The 15,160-nt window shown below is 37.4% G+C and overlaps 1 protein-coding gene across 1 annotated transcript in view; it reads right to left on the reverse strand.

The window, feature by feature from the left end:
• The window catches only part of MYO1D (myosin ID), a 328,050-nt gene that overhangs the window by 170,800 nt on the left and 142,090 nt on the right, over window positions 1-15,160 (reverse strand). Inside the window, exons 6-8 of the mRNA XM_014590111.2 lie at window positions 13,755-13,850; window positions 3,201-3,317; window positions 384-587 (exon numbers count right to left, since the gene is read on the reverse strand). Of these exons, the coding sequence (XP_014445597.1) occupies window positions 384-587; window positions 3,201-3,317; window positions 13,755-13,850 (417 nt within the window). The remainder of the gene's footprint in view (window positions 1-383; window positions 588-3,200; window positions 3,318-13,754; window positions 13,851-15,160) is intronic.

A 15,160-nucleotide genomic window follows, 5' to 3' on the forward strand; every position in this document is an offset into this window, starting at 1 on the left:
AGTAGATTTTTTTTTTTTTTTTTACTTTTTTACCTTAGGGTTCATGCACTTGCTGGAGAGAGACAGAGGCAGTGAGTTGACTTGGGGGGCTCCTGCAAAGAGTCATTGAGTGAGAAGAGCTCAAGAAGGGCTGCTAACAGGCAGGGCCAGTGAGGAGCCTAGGAAGGGAGCATCTGCAGCTCCACGAGCACCTGCTTCTGCTCTTCTCAGTCCCTTCCCTGGCACTGATGCTCAGTCAGGGGGGTTAGAAAGTATCATTATGGTTTCTTAAAGCCTTAATCAACAACCAAGGAATATCTGAGTACATCCTCACAAGACATCATTCAAATGGCACCAGAGACCGCCACCACCACGGCCAACAGAACGTGGGTTAGAAATCTCACCTTGGCAAAGGCGTCTCTGCCGTAGCTGGCTTCTTGTTCCGTGTGCTGCTTGTCGATGATGTCACGGCCTGTGGCCACAGTGCGGTAAAGCAGGGCTTTCTCAACCATGTCTGTCTTGGTAGAAAGCAACTCTGCTAGGATGGATACGACCTTGTCGTTCTCAATAAGAGGCGTGTCACCATCTACTATAAATTTTATATTTCCCTATACCAAGAGTGAAAAACAAGACACAGAATTTCCAATGAGATTTTGAGACATTATTTTTGAAATATACTTGGCAAAGTAAACTGTAACTCAAGTGATTTTGTTTGTACCTATTTTTCTAAGTATATTAAAATATCCCAACATTTAAAAACCTAGCACTTCATCTATCGTTTTCCTCCTTTCTCCAGATACTAACCTTTCCATTTTCAGAGTATGTGTAGTCTTTTGTTTGTTCATGATATAGCATGCATGACAATGAGACACATCCTCCACAGGGCTCATTCTTGCCACAATCCCTTACCTCCAGCCCATCAAACATCCTGGGCATGTGCATGTATGTCTTGTGTATCTTCAGGTCAACCAGGCTGGGGACCTGAACCATGGTCAGCATGTGGTTTCCAGTTCTGCTGTCTGGTATGCTGTTACAGTTACACTGCACAGGCTAGGCTCATTTTCACTATATTTTCTGATAGATTGAAAAGTACATTTTTGGGCCAGCAGGTGGTGTGGTGGTTAAGGGTGCTGAACTCCCATATGGCCGACCGTGGTTCAAGTCCTTGACCTGGCAGCTTGCTTTCTCACTTTCTCTCTCTCTTGCTCTGTCTTACTCTATTCCTCTCTGGTCAAATTAAAAATAAATAAATAAAGTTAAATATAATAATTCTTTAAAAAAGTCTACATTTTTATGTAGTCAAATAAGTGAACTTTTTGCCTTCATATTTCTTTCTTTGGTGTCATACTAGCCAAATTTTACTCCAAAGGTTTTATGAGTATTTGAGGTTTTCTTCTAACACTTTCATAGTTTATTTCCTTAATTTTTTTTTCTTTGCTAGAGGGTGCATGTGCTCTCCAGAGACAGAGAGAGGGAAAGTCAGAAAGCACCCTCCATGGGGAATGGTCAAACCACATTCCCTTCTCTTCCATCTTTCCCTCCCTTTGGGATGAGGGAATCACATGCCTGGCATGTTTCTCAGGCCACTGGGTCCAGGACTCAAACTGCACAGTTGGCCATGTGGGATCCAGCATTGGCTAGACCTCCTTAAACTTTTTTCTTAAATAATTATTTAATTTAATTTAATTTAATTATTATTATTTTTTAAATTTTGCTATGCAGGCACCAGAAAGAGACAGCGAGGGGTGGGAAGTGAGAAAGCAAGTCAACAACTCCAGGACTCATACTGTGGTTGGCCATATGAAAGTCTGAAGCCTTAAACCACCATGCCACCTACTAGCTCCCCTCCTTAAACTTCTAAGCCACCTAAAATTTATTTTGGCATGTGGTGTAAAGGGAGAATCTACTTTTATTTTTTCAGTTGACTAGTTAGTTGCTGCAGCACCATTTAGTGAATAGTTTATCTCTTTCTCCTGATTTGAAGTGTCACCTTTTTTTAATATATTCAGTTTCCTCAAGTGTTTGAGTCTACTTATATTCAATAAGCAATAAATATTTATTAACCATCTACCAACATATCAACTAATCTTCTGATTCATCTGTTGACCTGGTGCTGAATTTGTGTAACAAGTCTTAAAGTACTACAGCTTTTACGACTGTTACTACTTTATTACTCTTCTTAACACATTTTATTTGATTTTCTTACAGGTTTATTGTTTCAGGTAAATTCCTGAATCATTAGGTTAAGTTAGAAACAAAATTCCCATTTGGATTCTGAGAGGAATTATTGCACTGTATTTATACATGAGTTCAAAGAGATGAGATGATTTACAATACTAAAGTCTAGTCAGAAAAATTCATTCATCATTTATATTGTTATGCAATGTTTTTTATATAGATCCTGAGCATTCTGACTCAATTCCAAGTTAAATCTTGTTACATTAAAGTGAAAACTAACTTTTATTCTAGATTTGAATCCTAAGGTTACATGTTCATTATATTTAAACATCTTAATTACATAAATGGTAATGAAAGACATCTGAGGCCAGCAGGTGGCATGGTGGTTAAGGTACTGGACTCCCACAGGGCCAACTGTGGTTTGAGTCCCAGACATGGTAGCTTACTTTCTCACTTTCCTTTTCTCTCTCTTTCTCTGGTCAAATTTTAAAAAACAATAATAAAAATAAATAAATAATTCTTCAAATAAATAAAAATAAGCCCAATGCACAATTCTTGTAAATTTGGTATGGAAAACAATGGGACCATTCGCCTGCTGGACTGCCCTACAGGGATGGCTAGGAATGAGCTGGCTGTGCCTTTAAGGCAGTCATACAACCTCTCAGGACTCATGTCCCAACCTGCAAAATGACCAAACAAAAATCCAATTCTAATCATCTATTATTGTATGCTTCAAATGCCACTACAAGTTTATACCATTAGTAGTTTATACCAATTTATGGGTGAATTCTTTTATCCTTGTAATTAATCACTTTTAAAGTAAGACAATTAACTGAAGCCGTAGTCTAAAACCTACAATGGTTTGGAAACCCCCTTACAATATTATAAAATGATGGAGAGAAGTGCAAACATAATAATTTCTTCAAAATGTGTGCATAATTTTCTCTAAACCTTTTAAATCTACAGGGGAAAGACAAAACCTTTGGAAAGAACATCTTATCTCCACAGGGAGGCACTCTATTCTAAGGAGTGTCCCTACTCACCAAGTGAAGAATAGCAGCCAGAATTTTATACACTGTTTGAATCTCCTCAGGTTTGAAACCGATTACTTTCATGGCATCAGCTACTACTTTGAATTCTGCAGCATCATTGATAGACGACTGGGAAGGAAAATGGAAAACTCAAGTCAGACATTTCAGATCAGTGTCGAAGTCCCACAGTTAGGAAACTGAACTCAAGTGCTGACAAGGTCTTAATGTCCTTGTAGTAAATCTCTTGATGGGATGATAACTATCCAGAGAAAATAAAAATGATTTCAGGGAAGAAACATCCTTCAGCACATACTGGGTGGCCAGAAAAGTCATGATGCATCTTTACCCATTTCCGATGACCCAATACAAAGCCCGTTTGTGCACGAAGGCCAGGAGCCAAAACAAGCACTGTGCACTTTTCTGTAGCTTCAGTGAAGGAGCAAGTCCTGCGTTCGCTCAGGGAAGCTGATGGTTGCTCCATGATCGCTGAAGGCACTGACATAAGAAGTGAGATCAGAAATGAAAACACTGAAAGCGGGGGCCTTCAAAATAGGTGTCTGGCTATTGTTTAGCGGCTCTTTGTGTCTCAATTCATCTTGTATAGGCTGGCAATGACATTCCTCTTACACAAAGGGTGTTCGAAAAATTCATGGAAATGCATATTATGGAAAAAAATTTTTCTCTTTGCCCCCAAATAATTCTTACTTTAATTCCACTTTTCACAAACTTTTTGAAGGATGCCCACATGAAGAAAAGCAGGCCCCCAAAAGTAAAACAGCTAGTCTCAGTCATTCAGCAAGTTATAAACCAACCTGGGATTATTACTTCATTTTCACTCATTTGATAAACATTTAGTAAATCAGATATAACTGATACAGGGGAGTTCAAAGATAAATCTCCTACTCTTAAGGGCCTATGGCCATCAGATCCAAGTGTGTAAACAGAAATTCATAATAAAGCAATGGTAACTGTTTATGTTAGAAGTTTTCCCAAAGCAGCAGATTAGGAGGACATGACTAAAACATTCCTTGTTGAGTTTCTCCTCTTGTCTGGACATGGGAATCTGACCTGATGCTCACCAGCTGAGGAAGGACACAGGAGGGGAACTTCTCTACCTCACCAATGTATGTTCCTCTAGTGTCCAGGAGACAACCAGGCAAGCTACTCCACCTACCAGGTTTTTCTGGTTGTTGTTTTTGTTTCTATGTGTATGTGTGTGTTTGTTTTTCTGTTTTTATCTTGGGTAAAGGCACTTAACCTCACTGAGTCTCATTTCTTCTTGGTTGAAACAGGCGTAACAATCTGTGTCTTATAAATTGTCAGAATTAAATGAGAATTTACATAAAGTACCTCCCTAGTTTCTAGCACATAAAAAAGCACCCATGTATCAGATAATATTACTTCTATTATAAACTGCAGCAACGGGGGCCAGCAGGTGGAATGGTGGTTCAGGTGGGTGAATCCCACATGACTGGCTGCACAGTTTGAGTCTTAGAGTCAGAGGCTTGAAAAACACACTGGACATGTGTGTATGTGTGCCCAAAATCCCGAGAGGAGAATGGAGAAGAGAGTACTGATTGGCTGCTTCTTCTGGGGGATGATTTCTCACTTTCCCTCTTCCTATCTCTGTATCTGTCTCAGATAAGCACATGTACCCCATTGCAAAAAAATAAAAATAAAAAATTAAAAACTTGTAACTGTGTTAAAACTGCTAAGTAACTGGGCAAAGAATCTAAATGCCCTATGGTCTCAAACTGTCCACTCCTTACCTGACCATCCCCCCACTCCCAAGTCTTTTTTTGGCTATTCCTTTCCAACGCACATGTTCTTCATGAGTGGCCTCCACCTAAACCTCAAGAGGTAAATCTTCACTGGTCTAAACTAATCATGGTGATCTTACTTCCTTTACCAAGTGATTGGTTAGCCATGGGCATGTGATACCATTCTGGTCAATAAGACATGAAGGAACATGCTGATGGGGACTGGGTGAAGGAAGTGTTCTAGGCAGGGTTCCCGAGCTTATGGAGGGACATTAGCCAGGAACTTTTCCTTCGCTTGTGATTCCTGGAACTGCTGATGTCATTTTGGGACCATGAGGAAAACCAGCCTCAGAGGCTAAGCCAGTCTACTGAATTATAAGATGGAGAAACAAACAAAAACACCTGGGTTTCCAATAATGTTGTTAAGGCAACGAATTAGCCAATTCTGGAACTGCCCCCTCTCAGGGCTTCTTATCTGACATACTTTAAGTTCCTTATTGGTTTTGGAGACTCTTAGTTGGGTCTTCTCTTACATACAACATTAAATATCTTAACTGCACATGATTCCTACATCCTAGGATGTAGGGCTAAAGAAACAGTATATTTTGTCATTTTAAAATTTTTTATAATAATTATTGGGTTGTTGGGACAGACATGAGGCATTTTTGCGTAGAAAAATACGTCATGACTTTTCCAATGACCCAATAGTATTTGCATGGGAAGATATTAATGATTACATTGTAATATAATGAAAGCTGTTTTAGTTAATCAGCATTTACTGTATGATTCCTTTCATAAATATCCACACAAACCATTATCAATTATCATCTCTGGATAGTAAGATTTCGAGTATTTTTGTTTCCTTTTGGTTCATCTTTATTTTAGGTTTTGACTATTATCACATATTAGAAAAAAGACTAAATGAAAAGTTAATGCTTGCTTTCTGTGAGGACTCTATGACCTGGCCAAAAGTAATCTGGTCAACAAGATGATCTGATTATAAAAAAAAATATTCCCAGTCACTATTTTTTTTTTTTAACCAGAGAGAGACAGGGACAGAGAGAAGGAAAGTGAGAAATCACCCCCCCCCACCACCCCAGGGGGATGGCCATGCTGCAATCTCTTTTCTCCTCTATTCTCCTCTTGGGATTTTGGACATGCACACATACATACACCTGGCATAATTTTCAAGGTGCAGGACTCCCATGTGAGAATCTAGCACCTTAACTACTCCGTCACCTGCTGGTCCATTCTGGTCACTAGCTTTTTAAGTGATGAATTTACAATCCTTTATAAATCTTTAAGTACTCTGGTCAATTTTCAAAAAGCTAGAGTATTTCCTTTGTTTTGTTTTCTGTTAATATTTTGCCAAACATTTCTATTCTTGGATGACTGTAAAAGTAAAAAGCTGACATACTTAAATGTCAAAAATGGAAATTTAATTATAAAACCTAAATATAATTTGTTTCTATGCATAGGTATAAAAATACAATTAAATCAGTAATGAAGGTATTAAGTAGCTTAAGGTGAATAACAAAATTTAGAAAAAAAGACATATGTCCCACATCTTATATCCTTTTCTTTTGTAGTTTAATTTTGACCAATTGCAAAAGCAAAGCATTATTTAGAAAAAATTAAAAATACAAAAAGTAGAATAAAAATATTCATAATCCCACTCATCTAGTATAAATAATTAAAATTGTGGTCTCTATCCCTCTATATCTTATTCTCTGAATTTATGTATCTTCCCTCTCATAAAATAGGATAAAATAGGGAACCAGCAGTTAGCATAATGGCTATGTCGCTGGACTCCCATGTAGTCAACCGCGGTTCGTGTCCCCGATCCGGTGGCTTAAAACTCACGCCGGGCACGTGTGCGTGCGTGCCCAAGATCCCAAGCGCAGAATAGAGGAGAAAGGATTGCAGCGTGACCATCCCCTGTGGGGGGGTGATTTCTCGCTTTCTGTCTCTATGTCTCTCTCTGTCTGTCTGGCGAGCGCAAGCGGCCTATGGCGAAAAACCTCTCTTGAAAAAAAAAATAGGATAATATAAACACTGTTTTATAACAAACTTCCAAAGTATTAGGATTCGTTGTAAAATGACTAATAGAAAAATGAATGACACTCACAAGGGAAAGGAAAAATGGAAGATTTAGAATGCTGAAAGAAATGCCTCAGGGGTCACAAAACTATTTCTAGAATACATCAAAATAAATGTGAAAGATTGGAAGATATAAAAGCATGGAGAACAACTGCAGATACTAGAGATAGTGAGGGTGAGAGGAAGGGAATCAAGGGGAAAAAGAAAGAAACAAAACATTTAAGGGACACAAAGATGGAAAATTATTTGTTGATGATAATTTGTATGATTAATATACAGTGTATTCATGTTGGGAAAATTCATTTTATAAGCTGTAATGATAAACGGTGATTACATGTATATAAAAAAATACCACTATGAAAAATAACTACTGCTCCTTCCATCCCAACACCCAGTGAAAAGCCAGAATCCATGGGCGACTGAGATGGGTCTAGCCCTGCCCCTTTAACCAGAAAGCGTCTGCCCTAAACCTCTCCTTCTAGCCCAGCATTCAACAAAAAGTCAGGATAGGGTGGTACTGTCTTCTTTCTGTCTCTATCTCTCTCTCTCTCTGTAGGTAGGTCCTGTCTCTTGTCTCCGACCTATCCTTTCTCTTGCTCATTCCGGAATCCATGTGCATCTGAGGTAGGCCTAGCCTTGTCCCTTTTTTCCTACCTTTTTACATTATTTTTCCTTTTCGTTGTTTTATTTATTTTTCATTTTCTTCCGGCATTTCTCCCTTTGTTTCCTTTCTTTTACCTTTATCACCTTGCTTCTCACCTTCCACACATTGAGTTTCTAGGCAGGTCTAGGTGCACAATAGCAAAACATCTGAATACTTTTAGGGTCATAGAAAACCTCAACTCCCATACAGCTGCTAAAGAAAGGGAGAAACTCATATTCATACATCTAAATTCAAATTCCTTTCTGTGGATACAACATTGCAAAACACAGTACTGGAGGAGAAATAGGAGAAATAGTAGTGGAGGAGAAATAGTGGAGGAGAAAGAGTGGAGGAGAAATAGATGTACCTCACAGTAAAGTGAACCATATGAGCCTACAGTATCAAAAGCCTCTAACAAATTAGCCAAATGTGAATATAGCACCAAATGACTAAAAATCAGAGAAGAGAGTCTGCAAAGTGAGCAACTGGGAGAAATACAGAGCTGCAGCGAGCGCAGCTCATCTCCTCCCACACACCTCTAAATTCTTAGTTGAAACCCCACAGCTCAGGCCAGGTGCACCTATTCCCTTAAAATAGTGAAGCCTTTGTAATATCCAGTTCCAATGAAAAAAGTGCAGGTTTCTTGGTGAGGATTAGAGAAACAACTGCAGAAACATTGCAGTCACCTCCTTCCTTTAACACTCAATTAACTCCAAGAAGTTAGGAAGCAATGTATAATCCATCAGATGATCAGAAACCACCACAGAGGCACAAGAAATATGGTATTAAGAAAATCTCTCCCCCCCCCCAAGGGGAAAGAACAGCCCTTAATCATCCACAGACGGTACAATGGAAATGTCAGATAAAGAATTTGGGATATTCATAGTGACAAAGCTAACAGACATGCAAGAAACTCCAGAAAATGCAAGAGAAAAGAGACATCGAGTTCCAGGAGGTGAGGAAGTCCTTGCACGATCTGAAAGAGGAAATACACACCAGAAAAAAGAATCAAACAGAATTGTTAGAAATGAAGGCTTGTAATATGGGAAATCAAAACTTCCTTTGAAAGTATTAAAAGCAGATTAGATTATGCAGAAGATCGAATCTCCGATGTAGAAGACAGAACCTCTGATCTAAAAAAAAATCACCAAAAAAACTGACAAAATAATCCCGCAAAATAAGAATAATATACAAGAAATACTAGATACCATTAAACACCCAAACATCTGGATCATCAGTATCCCAGAAAGTGAAGAAACTAATAAGGGCATTGATAGTCTATTCCATGAAATCCTGGAGGAAAATTTTCCAAACCTAGAGAGGCACTCAAATATCCAGACCCAAGAAATACAAAGAACCCCACATAGAACCAACCCAAGAAGATCTTTCCCAAGGCACATCATAGCCAGGTTGACCAAAATCACAGAGACAGGATACTAAAATTGGCAATAGAGAAATGTCAAGCTACTTTCAAAGAATATCCCATCAGGTTAACATTGGAACTCTTGTCAGAAACAATGCAAGCAAGGAAAGAATGGGAAAATATATTCAAAGTGTTAAGTGAAAAACAATTTCAACCAAAAATACTATATCTGGCAAGATTATCTTTCATAAGGGAAGAAAAGATAAAAATATTCTCAGGTAAACAAAACCTGAAAGAATTTACCAACACCAGACCAGCTCTTTGAGAAGTTCTGAAGGGAGTACTATAACAGGAAAACTACAGACAGTCAGACAAATAAGAGAACAAAAAATGGCCAAGAAAAAGGCCAATTTAATGGTAGGGACAAGTTCTGAAACATCAATAATAATGTTGAATGTTAACAGAAAGTCAGACCACAGTGAAACTGCAAATTCAATAAAAGAGAGATAAAACAAGACTGAACTGGTGAAATAGAATTCTATGACTTAAAAAAAAAAAAACCAAAAACTTATTTTTGTCTATGCTTTGTCTTCCAGATTTGAGGATCTTTGTTTTCTTTTGAGTTGTCAGGTTCAACAATTTGTTAAAAAAAAAGGATGTTTTTTCATTAAACAAGCTTTTCTCCCTTCCTAACCTCTTTGTAATTGGAAATATTTGTGAGTATTCTTATTTTGTGGCAGAATGGTTATTTGTATAAGTTCAATAATACAATAGTATCTGTTACCTTGCATCAGAAATTGAATTCTTATGGGGCTTTGTGCAAATAGCAGACCAAATTGAGATTAACCTAATTTTTCCAAATAAGTTAGTTTAAACCTTTTTTTAGTAAAAGGGGAATGGAGAGAGGGGGAAAATGTTTCAGAAGAAAACTACAGTGCACTTGTCAGTAGACTCTAGCTTTGTCCATACTTTAAGGTCTTTTGTGAATCAATAAAATGTGAAAAAGAAAAAAAGTTCAGTATGGGAGGGAGGGAGGGAAGAGGAAGAAGGAAAAAACTGGTAAAAGTATGCTTAATTGACAAAAAAATGAGAAGCTATTTGTTAGTGATAATGTATATAGTAATGCCTTTGTCTTGACTGACATGCATGGTATTTGTGTTGGAAAAAGAAATGTATACTGTAAAGACAGATGATTAAATGAAAATAAATTTAAAAATAAATAAATTTAAAAAAAACTAATAACACCTCTCACTCAAAAAATAGCAACCAAAAAACTCCACAAAAACACAGTGGAAAATGAGAGTGCATTTTTGTTTGTTTGTAAAGAGATATATATTGAAAACTGGAATGAGCATATTTTCTTTTTTTAATTAATTAATTTATCTATTTACTTATTTATAGTCATTCACTGTACATCAATACAGTATACAAAATGAGATTTTCCATCCAGTATACATTGTATATTGACTCAAACCAAGGATCTTACCATACATTCTATCATCAACAAATAATTTTCTATTTTTTGTTTCTTATGTATTTTGCTTTATTTCTCCCCTTTGATTCCCTACCTCTCACCCTCTGCCAACTTCCCCCCTTCTCTCACACTGTCTCTAGTATGTATAGTTGTATTCCATACCTTCCCCCCCACATTTTATTGGGAAACACATTATAAAGTAGCACCTTGCTGAGGCTATACAGCTTACCGCAGTCATTAAATAAGGTATTAATAGAATTTTTTAATACATTTTTTAATTTCAATAAAAGTTTTAGTTTTAATAGATCAAAATAAAATGTTAAGAGCAATTTGCTTAAAACTTAAAGAAAAAAGTTAGGATTTAGTTCAAATAGTAGGTAGATGAACCTATCAACAGTTCAAAAGACAAAAATCCCTAAATATGGAAATCAAAACTTCAAAGAAACATTCAACTCCAGACTTGTCCCTACCATTAGGCTGGCCATTCTCTTGGTTGCTTCTTGTACTCTTATTTCTGTGTGTCTGACTTTAGTTTTCCTGGTATAGCACTCCCTTCAGAACTTCTTGGAGAGCTGCTCTGGTGTTGGTAAATTCTTTCAGGTTTTGTCTGAGAATGTTTTTGTCTTTTTTTCCCTATATGAAAAATAATCTTGCAGGTATAGTATTTTTAGTTTTGAAATTGTTTTTCACTTAACACTTTGAATATATTTTCCTATTCTTTCCGTGTTTGCATTGTTTCTGATGAGACTTCTATCATTCTCTAGCACTATGAAATACCCTTTGAAAGTAACTTGATGCTTCTCTCTCTTGCTATTTGAGTATCCTGTCTCTGTCTGTGGTTTTGGTCAACCTGGCTATGATGTGCCTCAGGAAAGATTTTCTTGGGTTGATTCTATGTGGGGTCCTTTGTATTTCTTGGGTCTGGATATTTGAATACCTCTCTGGGTTTGGAAAGTTTTCTTCCAGTATTTCATGGAATAAGTCATCAATACCCATATTAATTTCTTCACCTTCTGAGATACCGATTATTTGTTAGGGTGTTTAATGGCATCTAGTATTTCTTGTATATCATTCTCATTTTGGGGGGTTATTTTCTCAGTCATTTTGGTGAATTTTTCTATGTCAGAGGTTCTATGTTCTACATCTGAGATTCGATCTTCTGTATAATCTAACCTGCTTCTTATATTTTCAAGGGAAGTTTGGATTTCCGGTATTATGGCCTTCATTTCTAACAATTCCATTTGATTCTTTTTTATGATATGTGTCTCCTCTTTCAAGATTGTGCAAGAACTTTCTCACCTCTTGGAACTCAGAGTCTCTTTTCTCCTACATTTTCTGGAGTTTGCTGTCTCTCTTATCTTACATATCTGTTTGCTTTGTCACTATGAATATTTTAAATCCTTTATCTGACATTTCCATTAATTCTCTTGTATTCTTTGTGGAGGAAGAGGAGTTACCCTTTTCCATTAGGGGAGAAATATTTTCTTGATTTCCCATATTTCTTGTGCCTCTGTGGTGGTTTCTGATCATCTGATGGATTATGTATTTTTGCTATCTTTTGGCGTTAAATCTGAGCAATCAGAGGAATGCAGAAGGAGGTGAGCTGCAATCTGTAAACAGTACAGTTTTTCTCCCTTTGCACAAATGATTCAATGAAAATTGAAGATTAATCTGACCCTAGAAGTATTCAGATATTTGGCTAGTGAGCACCTAGACCTATCTAGAAAATCAGTGTATGAAGGCTGAGCAGAAAAGTGAGAAAGGTAAAAAGAAAGGAAAAGGAATAGGAGAAGAAGAAGAAGAAGAAGAAGAAGAAGAAGAAGAGGAGGAGGAGGAGGAGGAGGAGGAGGAGGAGGAAGAAGAAGAAGAAAAACAACAACAACAACAACAACAACAACGACAACAACAATGGGAAAAAGAGAAAAAAAATTTTTGTCAAAAAATGAAAACCACTCAGAACTCAAACATAGATGCCTGCTCATTGGCTTATGCTATAGGGGCAGGGGAAAAGGAAAGAGAAAGACAAAAGAGTAGCAGAGAGCTAAGTTTAAAAATTAAAAATAGTGAGATATGGAAAGAGACAAAGCAAGTAGGATTTTCTAACTTGACTCCTGGCTAGACGGGGGAGCAGGAGGTTGAAGTCTAAGCAGAGAGTCTTCAGTGGTTGAAATCCCTGAATGGGGCCGCTCTGAACTCAAATATAGATGGATGCTGACTGGCTTAACCTGGCTCCTGGCTAGACTAGGGAGCAGAAGGGTGAAGTCTGGGCAAAGGGTCTTCGGTGGTCTAAATCGGAATGAGTATATTTTCTTTAATGAGTCCTATGAAGAATCAAAAGAGATCTAAGAACCATGTTCGTACACCAGATAGCTCTTCCTCTCATCATTATAATGACAATTAAAAGCCTAAATTCAAAAGTCTTAAATAAATACATAGCCTCAATTGGTTTCTCTTTTTTCACAGGGAAGTGTGATAATCTAAATCCTGATTCATGGATGCAGCAAAAAAATTTTTTTCACATTTTTTCTTCTTTTCATGTTCTTTGCATAACTTCTTACATCCCATTTTCAGAATAACATCTTCTGATCCATCCATTTAGTAATATGCACTTAAGTTTCTCCCATGCCATTTCAACTGAGTTCAGAGGTGTGTGGGAGGAGATGAGCTGTGCTCTCTGCAGCTCCATACTTTTTACTGCTCACTCTGCAGTCTCTCTTCTCTGAATTTCAGTCAGTTGGTGGTGTATTCACTTTTGACTAATTGCTCAGAGAAGGTATCTGCAACTATAAACTCATGTGCTTCCCTTTACTATAAGGTACTTCTGAGAGTGCTTTTTAATTCCTTTTGTCTTATCAACTTGCCTTTGGCCAAATCATATGGAATCTTCTCTCTCAGGAGGTAAACTTCCTAGTCCTAATGTTAATTTTATTGTGTCAAAATGAAAAAAAAAAATAGGAATAGAATAGGAACAGATTAAAAATTTTAAAAATTGAACACAGAAACCTCTTTCCTGTCGGATGGTGATAAAATACAGTAATGGGTTACTAAGCAAAGCTATTGATTCAATAATGTATTGAATCTCTGTCCCTGAGAATTTTAAAAATAGAACAGAAGAGACATTTATTTGCTTAAAGGCTTCAGGCTTGACCAGATACATATTTAATGTCCTTCCTGATTCTGACAGTCTGATTCTATATCTGAGCAATTACAAAGAGGAAAGTCTTACCTTTAATGGAGCTCCTACATGGATATAGTTGTAGGATGAAAGGGATTTCTGGAGATGTAGAGAACGTAGCATCTGCTCTGAACCTCCTTGGAGTAGCTGAAAGATATTTAATTAGAAATGAATTGGCAAAAGATATACTGAGCCAGATATTCTAACTTAGTGGTAATCTAGCTTTTCTTCACTTTCATGAAGTCTTCTAGCTCTTTCTCTTTCTAGGTTGAAGAAGTTTCTTTTTTACCTAGCAGGGAAATGGCTTCAATGCCATCTGTTACGAAAATGTTACACAGTCATAAATAAAATTACTTTAAAAATCTCAGCTCATTCAAAATGTAATTGGTATAAAACATTACCATTTTTAATATAGCCATTTGTGACACAGCATTCTATGCTCTGTGGTGGTCGCTTGCTTAGCAAGTCTCATTAGAGACAGGATATAGCTGTGTTCCAGAATGTAGAGAGTTGATGTTGCCACGAAGTATGAGGCATTGGCAGACGGTCATATGCTGAATTACACGGGCAACAAAAGGCTTTTTCCCATTAATCTATACTCTTCAGGAGAGGAGGACCATTAGATAACCATGACTGTCGTGTTAACTAAAAACAATTTTAATACTTTCATTCAAATAGAAAAAACACTGAGAAAAAGTTATGGGTTCTTGGAACAAACAGAACTCTTATATTTAGTAGAAAGATCATTTATTTGAAATTTGGCAAACTGTCAACAATAACACAAATACAATGTTGATGGCCCTTTAATGTAAAGCATGTCTTTGGAAGGCATTATGCTTAGATTCTCTATAGTAAACTACATAGTTTGGCTTACTTAAAAGCTTTAATTAGCAGGTTTTTATTTTTAATCTATTTTTTTAACCAAACACACTACAACTACAAATTAGTAGTGTCTATTGAAGCAGTTACCTAGAAGAAACTGAATTTGACTGAATTACATATAATTGCACCATCACTATTCAATTACCTTTTTTTTTTTTTGAGAAGTTTTTGCTATAGGGCGTGTGCGCTCGCCAGACAGAGAGAGACCTAGAGACAGAAAGCGAGAAATCACCCCCCAGGGGGGATGGTCACGCTGCAATCCCTTCTCCTCTATTCTCCTCTCGGGATCTTGGGCACACATGCACATGCGCCTGACGTGAGTTTAAGCCACTGGGTCCGGGATGCAAATTGTGGTTGACTACATGGGAGTCCAGCGACACAGCCATTATGCTAACTGCTGGTTCCCTCAATTACCTTGTGTTTTTTTTGAGAGATTTTCACTGTAGGGCGCGTGCGCTCGCCAGACAGAGAGAGACATAGAGACAGAAAGCGAGAAATCACCCCCCCGGGGGGGGGGTCACACCGCAATCCCTTCTCCTCCATTCTCCTCTCGGGATCTTGGGCACGCACGCACC

Source organism: Tupaia chinensis, unplaced genomic scaffold, assembly GCF_000334495.1.
Source record: "Tupaia chinensis unplaced genomic scaffold, TupChi_1.0 Scaffold000407_1, whole genome shotgun sequence".
In the NCBI taxonomy this organism is placed as follows: Eukaryota; Metazoa; Chordata; class Mammalia; order Scandentia; family Tupaiidae; genus Tupaia; species Tupaia belangeri.